The 14,399-nt window shown below is 43.6% G+C and overlaps 6 protein-coding genes across 6 annotated transcripts; 4 read left to right on the top strand and 2 right to left on the bottom strand.

The window, feature by feature from the left end:
• The first annotated feature begins 84 nt into the window (after positions 1–84).
• Positions 85–1,312, top strand: LOC131288678 (mediator of RNA polymerase II transcription subunit 6). Its single transcript, XM_058317848.1, has 3 exons — positions 85–357; positions 422–702; positions 790–1,312. The coding sequence occupies exons 1-3, from the start codon at positions 158–160 to the stop codon at positions 1,107–1,109; spliced, it is 801 nt and encodes a 266-aa protein (XP_058173831.1). The 5' UTR covers positions 85–157; the 3' UTR covers positions 1,110–1,312.
• LOC131288688 (spindle and kinetochore-associated protein 1-like) lies at positions 1,148–2,130 on the bottom strand. The gene is made up of 3 exons (XM_058317859.1): positions 1,760–2,130; positions 1,387–1,699; positions 1,148–1,322 (listed from the first exon to the last, which is right to left on the bottom strand). Exons 1-3 carry the CDS (start codon positions 2,087–2,089, stop codon positions 1,165–1,167), a joined length of 801 nt encoding a protein of 266 aa, XP_058173842.1. The 5' UTR covers positions 2,090–2,130; the 3' UTR covers positions 1,148–1,164.
• A 1,597-nt stretch (positions 2,131–3,727) lies between these two features.
• On the top strand, positions 3,728–5,044 carry LOC131281499 (uncharacterized). The gene is made up of 2 exons (XM_058310833.1): positions 3,728–4,287; positions 4,388–5,044. The coding sequence occupies exons 1-2, from the start codon at positions 3,775–3,777 to the stop codon at positions 5,042–5,044; spliced, it is 1,170 nt and encodes a 389-aa protein (XP_058166816.1). The 5' UTR covers positions 3,728–3,774.
• Positions 5,045–5,386: 342 nt separating this feature from the next.
• On the top strand, positions 5,387–7,262 carry LOC131281460 (tektin-4). The gene is made up of 6 exons (XM_058310793.1): positions 5,387–5,458; positions 5,522–5,596; positions 5,664–6,165; positions 6,228–6,522; positions 6,598–6,820; positions 6,894–7,262. Exons 1-6 carry the CDS (start codon positions 5,387–5,389, stop codon positions 7,260–7,262), a joined length of 1,536 nt encoding a protein of 511 aa, XP_058166776.1.
• LOC131281462 (uncharacterized) lies at positions 6,878–7,494 on the bottom strand. The gene has a single exon (XM_058310794.1). The coding sequence runs from the start codon at positions 7,492–7,494 to the stop codon at positions 7,384–7,386; it is 111 nt and encodes a 36-aa protein (XP_058166777.1). The 3' UTR covers positions 6,878–7,383.
• Positions 7,495–11,297: 3,803 nt separating this feature from the next.
• On the top strand, positions 11,298–13,112 carry LOC131282020 (hormone receptor 4). The gene is made up of 2 exons (XM_058311402.1): positions 11,298–11,556; positions 11,623–13,112. Exons 1-2 carry the CDS (start codon positions 11,298–11,300, stop codon positions 13,110–13,112), a joined length of 1,749 nt encoding a protein of 582 aa, XP_058167385.1.
• Positions 13,113–14,399: the final 1,287 nt, after the last annotated feature.

Raw genomic sequence — 14,399 nt, 5'->3', positions numbered from 1 at the left:
TTTGGGTATTTTAGAAAATATCCCATTTGTAAGCGATGCCAAATATCCATCAAATAAACAAAACAGACGACTTGTGCAGTTTTACCAAACAGTGGTGTTTGCTCTTTCATTTCTACAACTTAAAGTTACTGTTATTAAATTATCACCCTTCTTAGCCATGAATCCGGGTAGGTTAGGGCTGGCTCCGATCGTGCAGGAAAATCCTCTTTGGATATCGTGGCACGATTCCAATTGGATACCGGTTTTGAATCCCGGAAATGTGATGGACTACTTTTCGGAAAAATCTAATCCATTTTACGACCGTACGTGTAATAATGAGATTGTACGGATGCAGCGCCAAAGCTTAGAACTTTTAAAGTATGTGTTCATGATAGCGATATAGCTTGGTCGAAAACAATTGAATTCTTCCCTTCTGTTACAGCAATATGACCGGGGTTGAGTACATTCTGCTACACGTACAAGATCCTATTCTCTATGTGATCCGTAAGCAGCATCGGCATTCTCCAACGGAAGCTACACCTATGGCGGACTACTACATCATAGCCGGAACTGTGTACCAGGCACCAGATCTGGCCAGCGTATTCAATTCAAGGATTCTATCGACCGTACATCATTTGCAGACGGCATTCGATGAGGCCAGTTCCTACTCTCGCTACCACCCAAGCAAAGGATACTCATGGGATTTTTCCTCTAACAAAGCCAGTAAGTCACCTAGCCATGATTCGTGCGGTATACATTTTGTGTGATAAAATTTCCAAAGTACTGACATCAGGATTTCGTTTGGTATAGTTGCGGAAAAGACGAAAACACAGACGAAAAAAGAGGCTCCGGTGAAGGAGGAACCGAGCTCCATCTTTCAGCGTCAACGGGTGGATATGTTGCTCGGAGACCTTCTCAGAAAATTTCCTCTTCCGCTGCCGCAGGTTGCAAACAGTACAGCTGGCGGAACTGGAACCGATATCAATGCAAATAACAATCACGGCGGTGCGGGCAGTGAAAACGACCACTCAGCTTCAGATCACACTATTATTAAACAGGAGCCTTCCGATGGCAGTGGCGGTCGGGGCGGAAACAGCGATGCTCCCGTAGAGAAGAAAATGAAAATGTAGTTTTACACTAAATGTCAGCGTTTAAAAAAATATATTTAATGATTAAAATCCACTCTCATTTATTGAAAACCCAAAGAAAATAAACTATTCCATCGGAGCGTACCTCCTGCAGGATGTGGAGATGGCGCAACATCTGCAGTTTCGAGTAGCTTTTCTTGTCTAGCACTTTTCCTGTTCTCCGCGTCAAGTCATCTTGTGTAATAAAGCTGTGTCCTAAAAGCATTAATCATCTGTCGTTACACATCATTCCCGAATTTCCACCGACAATCCTACTCACCAGGGAAGTTCGCCTGTAAATTATTGTACTCCTTCCAAGCAGTCACATCCTGTTGGTTCGGTATAGCCTTCCGTTGCTTGTACATCAGTGCGTATTTGTCTTCAAAGCATTTGATAATTTCTCCTTGCAAGAACTGGGTGAGCTCAGAAAGCTGCATCCTACCTTTCAAGTATTTGGGTATGGAATCAAACTGTTCTTCGGTAATTTCCGCATCAAAGTCGTAGAACTTCATAGCTCTGTGTTTTGAGCGTACCGTAAATGGGGACTTTGAGTAGTCCGCAAGATACATCTTCGTTGGATTTTCATTTTGAACCTGCGAAAGATTTCCTGCTTGTTTAATCACCTCACATCATTCACGGCTCCATATGCGTACCTCTTTCAACACATCCGAAGGTATCTTGGGTGCGGGTTTGGATGCAGTATTATCTACGTTGGATGGAGCCAATTCTAGGAGATGAAGCATTAACAATTCGTTTCTCCTCATCTTACGCATTATTTCAATAAATTGGGATGAAACCTGCCTCCGATCGGTTTCGAGGTATTCCCTGGTCCGGTGTAATTTTTCACTGGCTACGCGAACGTCCGACCGAAGCTCCCGCAAGTCCTCCGAAACGTGCTGTTTACACTTGTAGATGTCTAAAAACAACTCTATACGTTGAATTGTATCGATTTGCTTTTGGAACAATGCTTCTAAAGTATCCATGTTCGAGCGTTTGATGCAAAACAACAGAAGTCGGTTATGGTTTTCAGATTCGAAGGATTGGTTCAAGGTCTATAGTGGAAGAGAGAGGTCTATTCACAGCATGATTTGTTATGACAGTTCATTTTGAAATAATTCCCAAAGAAATATGCAAAATGTTTATGCAACCAATCATTTATATGATTAGCCTTTTTAAGTTGAACAAATCTACAAAATTTTCATAAAACTCTCGAATCCTGTGGTTATTGTATTTGCATGTTCCAACCACTCCAGAAAATTTTCGTTGGATATCTGTCTTGTTTAGACCTTGGATTTGTGACATATCGTTCGGGAAATCTGTAGTGTTGTTCGGAACCTCTATAGTATATGGAAGATTTTGACGGAATCAGATTAAAGACACTGTAAACATCTTTTATCTTCATTACACATTCTTCGAACGAATTGTTTTCAAAGGCTTTTAGTTTATAGAATAAAAATTCAAATTCCAGTCGATTTGAATAACATTCCCTAATTTATTTCTCCACGCTGTCTAATTAACGTTGTCTAAAACTCTTGATTCCTATTTTTAGCTAGCTTCCTTCCCACCGTCGTATTGAAATACATGTTACATGATTGCTCTTCTTAAAAATACTTTTCTTGTATGCCTTCACCAAGGAATAGTACAAAAAGAAATCCCAACACGATATTTCTCTCGTGCACGTGCTCCCACGCAGGCCACGTGGCCGGCGTGGCTTAAATGTATTTTTTCAAAGTGTTGGAAGTGAACACGATAGATGGTGTTCACTATAAAAAAATCAGAAATCTGTAACAAACCAGGCACCGCTCCATTACGAAATTATGAAATTTACTACGTAACTCGTTTCAAAAATCTTGATTTTCTACAATATACAATTGTTCGTACGTGGTGGTGATTCTGGACATTCTAGATTATTTTCATAAGTGCCAGGAGCATTTCTGTATCAGTGTATTAACGTTATGTCGAATTAGCAAAACTGACTTAAACTGATTAACTTGTCATCGTACTTATAAATTGATATGGAAGAATAAAAAAAAATTCTAAATTTACATTCTTTGCAAGCCGTACAAAGTATTCTTTATTTTACAGAACGTGTTTCGATTGCAACAAAGTTGCATCCATACCCGATGGCTGATGCGTTATGCAAAAAGACGCAAAAGCTTGCGATACCACACCTACAAGGACAAACGGAGACACTTGCATGAAGCGTGCTTGCATTTATCAGCGGCAATCTATTTTCAGCTCATCCTCTGTACGTAGCTAGCTGCAAGCTATTACACCTTCAAATGTAGTAATCGTCACGACGACGAGGCAGCAGATACGATTTGGTAGTAGTTCCGTTGGACGACTTTACGAACACGTTCCCGTTTCCGAAAGATTATTTACAAACGATCTCACAATTGCGAATCATTTAGCATATTGATGGCAACTAGCTTGATGTATTTCATTTCATCTGCAGTGCAGTGGTGGTAGAAATTGGTAGAAAGGCGTATCTCGATTCAAACTTGTCTGTAGCGACTACGCCGTAGCTTACTCGATCCACTTTGCTCATTAGCACATGAACAGTTTAGAGACATACCGTGCTGTGCTTTGAGTCTGATCGGTTCGCTTTGGTCGTCTGTTGGTCGCTGAAAAGGTTAGATTGATTGTTGAATATTCCGTTCGCATCAAAATGCCTTCAAATTCCGTTTTTAAATTCCGATCCCATGCCAAGCGAAGCGATCCCAGTGAAAGTAGTAAAGTTTTCGAAATTGAACAATGCATGTACAATTTATCAGAGGATTTTATCCGGCAGACCAGCTTGAACGATGCGCAGAAAACCGAATCCAACCGCTCCACCGTTGCGGCGAACGATGGCAGCGAGGAAATCTTCAGCATTACACCGGTCGCGCACCGGGTGCATCAGCTTTGGGACATTCTGCGCCATCCGATCAGCGAAGACATCATGAAGAAGCTGTGCTTCAGTGAAATGCTTTTGGTTTGCGACGGAAGCGAAAATATAGTGGGTGGCGCCGCTATCAACGTCAGCTTGATAGCGGAAGAAGTATTAGCAGCATTTTCCAGTACCAGACTCACATTCTTCGGACGCACGGCCGAAAGTGAGCTGATGTCGTTTGCGGATCGAAATTGCCGCCCGTTGCAAGAGCGAAAATGTGAAACGCTGATCGCGGGCAACACAAGGCAGGTTAGTTGATCGATCCTGTTACGAGGTGTTAATTAACATATCAATTACTGATTGCAAATGCGTCATTCTCAAATATTTGCTATTCGGTTTCTTTTAATAGGAAAAGCAAATACAGCTCTACTTTGACGAACAACACCACGTAACGGCCTACCGGCAAGAGAGTGATGGCTTACATTCCGCAAGCTTTCAAGGCTTGCTGAGCACGGCAGAAAAGTGTGGCGACCATAGTAACGGGCAACAAATTATCGTCCCGGATGGGCTGCAACTGCTGCTGCTACGGTATTTGATCCTGACTAACTTTGTTGGCGAAATCTGCAGTCAGACGGTTGACGTTCAGGGCAGGGTTGGCAATTGCATTCATAAAATTTCACCTGCTGTCCCAACAGCGGCACCTTCGAGACTGGATGGGAAAATATCCGAAACCATGAAGGAAGTCAGAAAAACTATCTGGTTCTCGGATGGTTCCGAGCCAGAGGAAAGCGTGTCTCACTATTCCGCTACCGGCCGTTTGCTGCGGCATGGTTGGAATAATTCTAATTATATCCTCATTTCAAACCCTTTTGGCAGTCGACCGCCAGCGCACATTATGGAACTGGAGCGTAGCATTAAGGATTACGTGGAAGCGTTGTCCGGCTTGATTAAAAATGAATCCTCCCTAAAGGGCTTGTTTGAGGATATCGATTTCTCGTTAAAAGAGATGGATAGGTGCAATCAAATTGTAAATCCGGTTCTTATTGATATAATAAAAGATTTGTAATATGGGCAAAGATTGATGTTTTTGAATTGTAAAAAAAATTAACAGTTGGTTACGTAAACACACGCCTGATGTTATGCAAAGAGAAAGTATTAATTTGCCAAATATCATCCCTGTATTCATTGTCGGCATGAAACATTTCGAAAAAGGACATTTTCTTCCGACGGTTCGGGAGGCTAGAAAAGTTCGGCGAATGGATACAAAGCAACCGTTTCCTAGAAACATTTCATGCTTCCTCATAACAATTAACCTAGCAACCAGGGGTTGTGGATGCCAGACTTGCGAAAGTCTTGACTGTGAAAGCATTTCTTTCGGCGTGGTTGCAAATTGTGAAATTAAAGTAAAATGGCTCAACTAAATTGTCCGCCGTGTACCCCTTGTGCATCTGTTTGTATTGAACACCAACCAATTCAAACGGTAAGTGATAGTTGGGGGTACGGAAAACTTGTTTATTACCTAAAAATATTGTTTTCGATGCAGGAAACTTCTTTGGATAATCCTTTCCACACTCCCAGGGAACCTACAGTAGCTGATATTAATGCATATCAAAAGGAGGTAAACATTGAATGTAGTTATTAATTAGTGTTAGAAGCAAATTTGATTTTTTTTCTTTTTGTAAAAGCTACAAACAAATCCGGTCGGTTTGCCAGCAAGCGAGCCACCACCGTATCTACCGCAAAGGGATGGCAATTCGGATGGTTATCCTTTGGCAAAACTGATGGGTCCCATTGGTCCTTGGGCTACGGGTCGCGTCGATTGGGGTGCGCTGTCTGGGCAAACTGGAACACGTCCCGTGGTTAATCAGTACAGCATTACGCGCTACAGTGTGGACGAATGGCGTCAAAGAAATGCGGACATCATAGCCGCGTGTCAGTCTACGGTTGACCATAGCGTCAAGGTAGAAAACACTAGCAAAAACACCATCATACGCACCTACGCCACGGCGGACAAGACGCAAACCGATTGCACCCAGAGTTTGCATGTGCGCGCTAAGAATATCGACGATTTAAAGAGTGAGCTGAATCGAGCCATTTCTGCAATGCAGGAAGAAATAACGGCTCTTGAACGTCAGCGTCGGCGCTTGAAGCAATCGCTCGCGGTTCTACGTATGCCAGAAGCAATCGGTGAGTTATGGCTAGCTTACAGTAGAACACATCATTTTTATCCAACATCCATCTCATCATAGCGAACGAATGCCTCGAACGTCGTACAGGACGTCCAGACACTGAATTGATCCGCGACCGTCCAGAAGAGGAGCTCATACGTGAAATAAGTCTTATATCCGAGATAAAAGCGATCCTATTGCAAACTCTGGCGAACATTGAACAACAGCAAAGCGACAATCGCGCAGTACGGCAAAGGATGGAATTCGACTGGAGCGAAAAGAAGATGGCCCACGAGAACGATGCTATCAATTGTAACCTGCGCAACCAGTCGACCAACACTCTGTTCAAGCCCGGAGCGACACGCTGTTCGAATGAGTGTGCTAAAAGATATTCAAAAATGGTTTGGAACACGTATTTGATTGGGTAATTCCCTTTTGTTGCGTCTTTCAGGCAATCTACCGAGATCTACTGGGAAAAATTTACTCGTGAAACTTTGGATATGTTCAACGATTGCCGCCGTAAGTCGGAACAGCTACGTAATACACTTGATGCCATACTTACTAATGCCGCCCGAGATTTGCGAACGCAAGCGGATTGTGTAGAGCGGGCGTTGGCAACACGCATATCTTGCATGGAAGAAATCCGAGAGAAGCTTGAGATTGATTTGCGAACAGTAAGATAGGCCGTGTTGATCACCGTGTTATGCATACCGGAATGATTTATTCAACGTACACCTCCTTTTTCAGACGCTGCAACGCTTGGCAGACACTGAAATACAGATCGGAAAGCTGCAGGTAGCTATTCGTAACATGGATTACGGTATGATGGTTGTCCACACACGGCTCGATAACAGAAATCAACGTCCGAGAGTGGAAAACTGTCGTGACCAGCCGCAGGCACTTCTAATAGCCGAGGTCAAATCGCTCGAGGAGGGTACATCAGCTATGAATGCCCAGTTGAAGCAGGAGGAGGATATTAAACAAGAACTCGTAAATCGTCGCAACGAGCTGGAACGCGAAATTATGCTCAAACGACGCACCATCGCCATCGACCGAGACCGTTGTCAATTGCTGAGATCACATTTTCCGTCATCTACGGCGTTAAGCGGATATTAACAACTAAATTGTGTGGAATTTTTTAGAATAGTTTTACAATCACATGCACCTCTTCTTGGGGCGATTTCGATGCACTGTCTTTCGGCTTTGGTTTCTGTTTTGGCACTGTCCCGGGTAACGTTTAGTTATTGACAAACAGTTCCCAGCCCATCCATTGTATGAGCTTGAACGCTAAATAAACTGGCACGAGTGTAAGCGTAATATAAACGTAGTAACTGATATCTTCTTCCATTTTCCGACGCTGAACCAGTTAAACAAACCGGTTTGCACAACTTTGTTTACATTTTTACGGTAACAACAGTATAGTGTTGGCAGAATCTCAATTACGAAGATTTGAAGATTCGATCCCTAGACGGATTCTAAAGATTCGAGTCCCATTTGACGGATTCTAAAGATTTGATTCGATTAGGATTCGAATCAGATTTGATTTGTTTGGGATTCGAACCTGATTTGATTTGTTTGGGACGCGATTTGATTCGGTTCTGACTTGACCCAGTTTCGGCAGAACAATTGCGCAAGCCAAGCGCGACAGAAATATGGGAGTATGTGGAAATATGTATTACATCGGGGCGCAAACTTGGCGAAAAATTTTTGTTGAATTTTGACATAGTAATGCATGATATTTGTTTAACTACTTATTTTATGCCCTCTGAGTAAGTTTGGCGATTCTACATTTGAAATTCACTGAGAAAAGAAACTAAAACAGACAACGACGATATTTTGCCCCACCGTAGGAGATATATATTTTTCCGTCATCTCCTACTTGTTGAAGAGCAGTTTGTTTACGTTTCGGCACCCGAAAAAACTTTGGTAAAAATATCAATTAAAATGGAGTTTGATAACTGAATTACATTTGTGAAGCCTAAAAATAAGTAGTACAACGAAAAACCCGATGTTTCGTGAAGAATATTGCTCGTTTTGTTCGAGTTTATGATTCGGTTTGTTTATGTTTTGTCCAGCTGTCGGTTTGTTTACGTTTCGAATTAACATTTGACAAGAGCTAGCGTGACGTCGCGGTTTTCGCTATTTCTACACTGGCGCGATTTGTGCGACATTTTTTTTGTATGGAGTTCGGCCGCCTGTCAGGTGACGTCGCGTTTTGTGACGGGACGTCGCGCTGTAGTGTGGACCCCGAGTAACACGCTTTCCAGACTGCACCGTCGCGTAACGCGACGTCGCCTGACAGGCGCAGAACTCCATGCAAAAAAAACCTAGCGCGATTCGCGCGACATCGCGCAAGGTTTTTTTTATATGGAGTTCAGCTCCTGTCAGGCGACGTCGCGCTGTAGTGTGGACCCCGAGTAAGATGTGCATGTATCTCGGGGTCCACACTACAGCGCGACGTCGCCTGACAGGAGATGAACTCCGTATAAAAAAAACCTTGCGCGATGTCGCGCGAATCGCGCTAGGTTTTTTTTGCATGGAGTTCAGCGCCTGTCAGGCGATGTCGCGTTACGCGACGGTGCAGTCTGGAAAGCGTGTATGGTATGACGGATTGGGATTCGGATTCGGAGATCCGGATCTCCAAATGGATTCGAATCGAAAGATTGGAATCCCAAACGGGAATCGATTTTCCCAACACTATAACAGTAGCAAGGTTCTTAAAACGAAGCGGAGCTTGGTTGTCAATATCTGGGAACCTTAGGCCGGTCCTTTCAAAGGAACTGTGAACGAGAAAACTAGGTCCGACCGTTTTGAATTTCAATAAATAAATAATATGTTAGAAAAACATCGAGCACGAAACAAATTTAAATAAAATATTGTACTATTGGTACTCGACTATCTTTTTCTTTAAATTAATGACTTAACTTTTCTGTTACTCAAAGTCAATAAAAAAACGAGTGGTGATTGTTCAGTAGTTATTACATAAAGAAACAAAAAATTATCTAGCACTAAAAAAAATAATTAACGTAACATACATATGGTTACTTTCAGCATCCAGGATTAAAATAAGAGAAAAATATATGAAATGGCAGTTCATAAGCAAATTAACGAGAACGAAGAAATGTAGAACTAAACGAGGGCCGACAAAATTTGTAAATCACAATATTTTTGGAAATTTATTATTATTTTAAATGGTGAAATTAATATTTCATGAAAATACTAGAAAACTACTTTTCTGAAATGGAAATATTATTTACAAAACTTTAAAGAATGCATAGCAACCTCTTAATACAGTTCCAACAGGTTGATTTGGTTTCAGCATATTTCTTTTGCAAATATTCGAGTTTGATCTATTGCACGAAAATGATTTGTTTTGATTGCTGCTCTTGTGAAAATTTTATTAATTTGTTTAAACGTGCCGATTCATAAAGGCTTGCGAGCCGCAAATACCAAAACATAAACTTTTAACTATAAATACGACTATGCGCACTTCACAATGTTCCATCAAACACTACCAAATCGAGACTTGGGCGGAGCTTCACATACACAACCAATTCGATGAACCTGAGGTATCCGTTTTTATTTGCACAATGATCGTGTTGTCGCGGTTTTCGACATACTGGTCTCTTTTACACCTACATGAGGGGTGGAGTCATCGTGTCTGCGGTTCCGACGTGCGCGATGTTAGTGCAACGCGTGCGTGTAGAACGAACAAATTCCGGTGGACTATTTGTCGTCGAGTAGTGGACCGATGCACATCGTTTTTATTCGAACGGCGCAGTTTGCAAACTGTCGGTATTTTCGGTGCCTTTTGTGGAAAAGGGAATTGTGCTCGACATACGGAAACAGTAGTGTTCATAAGGATATCAATCGTACGGAAACACTTTTCCACTTGCTTTCCTCCAAACAAAGCGTGGCAGTAGAAAATCTAAACCAAAACATTCGAATGGAAGCTGTGGTGATTTGCTGCTGATAGTCTTAAAGGGTCGTGGTTTGTGAAATGTTTCCGAAAAAACTACGTTAGGAAAAAAAACGCCAAAAACAGGAAATATACAATGTTCCAAAACAAGAGACACATGGATAACATATGAATCACGTGGTAAGGAAAATTCAGTCCCGAGAAAGTGGTGAAAGTGTTACGGCATACGGGGGTTGTTTGCGGTAACAAAAGTTCGCGAGAACTTCTCGACTTTCTAGCAAAAACAAAAGAGTGCTTGTGGTCGGTGAAAAGTGCAAAAGAACCCATTAGCCAAAAGGGGGTGGATAACTGGGAGAAAAATACAACAACCATCTAGAGAGTGACCAACAAAACCAACGTAGAACCGCATTAGTACATCGCTCTAAATGTTGTCACCATTTTGCCAATGTTGTTGAAGCGTCGCTTTCACACACTGTAGTAATTGTTTCCTATTTGTTTTCACATAAAAAGGAAAATAAACCCAACCCCACCAGCTTACCGGACAGGGCGGTACTTGTTTGGAATGGTCAGTGGGTCCCAGCGAGGCATTCCTGGCCCCAACCCCGAGTGATCGAGTGCTAAAGTGAGCCGACAATAAGCCCAACACTTGCCTGGCTGTCTATTGTTTCGTTTTCATGTGACTGTTTTGGTTGCCCACCGGCAAATAAACCCCGGTCTGGTCGTCCTAGGAAGTTCTAGACCCCGTTAGTGCCAGTTAGTGCTTCCGTGTATACGAAATCACGTTGCTTCAGTGGATGGAAAAGCGAAAAAAGTTTCATGTGTGGAGCGAACAAGCGTAAGAGTTATGTAAAAAAAGTGTATGGTCCCATTTTCAACCAGATAAACAGCGCCAGAGACGGTGCGAAAGACAACGTACAAACGAGTACTTCCCTGGAGATGTTATGCCAAGGAATGTGATAGGAAGTTCGCAAGGAAATGAGCCAAGTGTTTTCAAGGTGTAAGGTCTTTACACTTTCCCGCTCAGAATAATCTAAAAGAGCCATACCAAGTCAACTGTAAACATATAAGGGAGGTCTCAGAATCAGTAGATCATTGTTGTTGCGGACTCTAAGCATTCTGGACTTCGTGAATACGGTTACTGCGAAAGGTCTACAGGTGGTAGGGTACGGCTGTCTAGGCAAAGCGTGTGAAAAGAAGTGTGATCTTGGTTGGGAAAAGTGTGTGCCAATTTTATGAAACTCCCGTTCGACCGACTAGCTAGAGTGATGAATCTCGAAGAGCCCAGCTTCGGTGATAACTACATACAGGAGTTCGTCCTAGAGCACCTGGACCACGACACCGGACCGAATGTAAAGCGCGAGGACACCAGCCCCAACTCGGTGCTCGCGAATGGGTTGGGTTCGAAAAATGTCTGGAACGGGGCCACGGTGGACGAGAACGGTGTCCTGGTGCCGATCCGGTTGAAGGCGGTCAGTAATGGCGTTGTGGCGGGTGGGATCGTCGGCGTTGGAACTGGTGGTGGTGTTGTAGGTGTTGGTGGTGGTGGTGGAGGAGGAGGTGGTGGTGGCGGCGGATGGCACCTGGAGGACGCCCGGAAGCTGCACGCTTGTTCGCCCGGTGCAGGGGACCTGTTCACACATGTCGGTGGTCCCACGCACGGTCAGCCGATGTTGTTCAATCCACCGATCAGTGGTGTTCCATCGACTCCACCGGAAACGCCGCCGGTCATCGGTTCGCCAAACTCTTCCGGTGCAGTAACAGGAGCCGGGGCGGGCACCGGTGGCTACGGTGGGGGTCCGTTCTACAGCACCCGCTCACAGACGGGCCTGGTCGAGGAAATGATGTTCCTACCGCAGACGATGCGTGGTGAGCAACCGCTCGATCTGCGGCCACTCCACTGCTCGATCGGTCCGGAAGGTGAGTGGATGGATCGCAAGGAGTACGCCAGTGTGCTGGCGGTGTCCGGCGGAGGTCCGAATGGCCAGAATGGAATGTTGGGCGGTGGCATCAATGGCGTTGGTGCGAATGGAGCTGGCAACGGTGGTGGTGTTGGGGGTGGAGTAGGCGGTGGCTTCCAGCACCATCATCACCATATCACGGCGGCACAGCTGGAGTTCAGTCCGCTCAACATGCATACGGCGTCGCATCAGCACTCGCACCCGCACCACCACCATCACCACCATCACCATCACTCGCTGCACCCGAATCGCCCGCACTCGGTCAGCTCGACGAGCTCGACGATCTCGCCACGAAACGGAACCAGCAGCAGTGGTGGCGGAAGCTGCTACAACGGGCTCGGTGGATCGGGCTCTGGAAACGGGCTATCGTCGGAGGACCTGATCAACGACGATCTCCTGATGACGCTATCCGTGCGCGAATTGAACAAGCGGCTCCATGGTTGTCCCCGCGATCAGGTCGTGCGGTTGAAGCAGAAAAGGCGAACGCTAAAGAACCGTGGCTACGCACAGAACTGCCGATCGAAGCGACTCCAGCAGCGCCATGATCTAGAGCTCACCAACCGTCACCTTCACCACGAGATGCAGCAGATGAAGGTGGAGCTGGCCAAGATCAAACAGGAGCGCGACGAACTCATCCAGACACTGCAGATGCGCCAGCGAGAACAATCAGCAGCTCAGCAGCAGCAACAGCATCAACAGCAGACGGCCAACGTCCTCCAGCAGCAACAACATCAAGCTCAACAACAGAAGCAGCAACAACACCCGCAACACCAGCAACACCAACAACAGCACCAACAGCATCAACAGTATCAGCAGCAATCTCGTCAGCAGCAACACCATCTGCACCATCATCAACAGCAGCAACAGCAGCAGCAGCAGCAGCAGCAGCAGCAACAACAACAACAACAGCAACAGCAGCAACAACAGCAGCATCTGAGCAGCACTCAGCACAACGGAACTTGCGTTGGCGGTGGCACCGGTGGTTCAGGAGGAGGTAGCGGAAGTGGCAACGGTGGCGGAGCAGGGTTGGTACCTTCGGTGAAGCAACTGATTGCCGAAAGTGTCAGCTCCCAGGAGTACTACGTATGACGCCAGACGACACTCGGTGGCCATCAAACGCCGTCGTGGGTCGGACGATACGCATGTTAGTTACTCGGTGGAAAAAGAGAGCCATTGCATGGCCATGTATAGATAGAGGGAAAGAGAGAGGGACGAAAAGTCGTATTGTATATAGATGTTTCTATTTTTTTTTCAAATGCTCTAATTCAACATCGTGATAGGTGAGTTGCTGCAAATGATAAAGAGAACTTGGTGACTAGAAGACGCTCCTATTCTACGTAAAGTTTAAAGTTCACTTGGTTAATCACTTTTCTGTCAACATTCACTTGAAATTGTTTGTTTACTTAATCGTATTTCTTTTTGAACCGTTCATTTATTGTTTTTAATTTTAACTGCCTTTTAGACGATTTAAAGTTTCTTTTCAAATGTTTAAAATTTTGCATAATATGCTCATGTGTATCATTTGTTAGTTAGTGCTAGGACGACGATTATCAATTGTTTAGCTTGTTTAATCGTTACATTTAAAGTGATATTTTTTCATTAGAATCGGTCGAACCATGTTATAAAATTTGTTTCCGAATGCTTGCAAATGATTATTTTTTTTTTTCAATTTTATTATCCTTTTTTCCCTGTGTCTACATTTTTAAGAGTTTAAGCGTTACTTTGGGTGAAGTCATAAATTCTTTCCAGACTTCACTTAAATTCATGTTGTAAAAAGGTTAGTTTTGCTTAATATCGGTGAAGTTTACCGTAGAGCATTCGTTACGGATAATAATGATGCATTTATCTAGTATAAGTTTATTTGCTGATTTATTTGCGAGCCAAATGTATAACACGACCGATGTATGGTGAAATTTATAATTTTATCGCTATACGCTTTTCGAATGCTTTTCAAATGTTTAACAATTGCGACAGAAAATTGTATTTTTATTCTACATCATTAGAAATTTTGTATGTTATCATTTTACAATAATTACAACATTATTTACTGCTTAAATTGCAAATAAACTTTAATCATGTTTCAACTTAATTTCTACCTCCCTAAGCACGTATCAGCTATATTAATAGTTATTTCTCAGTTTTGTTATCTTACAACAATTTATTTGAACGCTCAAATATGCGTCGTAGGGGTAACAAACACTATCCAGAAGCTCTACTCTATTGTTTTTGAAATGGCAAAAGTATACGACTGAGTCTGAGTTATAGCAACCGCACACTGTCGAACATGTTTCCTAATGCTATGTGAATAACAGGTAATAACAGTAACTGGTTCCAACAGCAAAATCTACTAATGTACATAGATAAACAAGAAGAAAA

Source organism: Anopheles ziemanni, chromosome 2 (genome assembly GCF_943734765.1).
Source record: "Anopheles ziemanni chromosome 2, idAnoZiCoDA_A2_x.2, whole genome shotgun sequence".
Lineage (NCBI taxonomy): Eukaryota > Metazoa > Arthropoda > Insecta > Diptera > Culicidae > Anopheles > Anopheles ziemanni.
The sequence above is the reverse complement of the archived record's forward strand: the minus strand, read 5'-3'. Positions and strand labels throughout refer to the sequence as shown.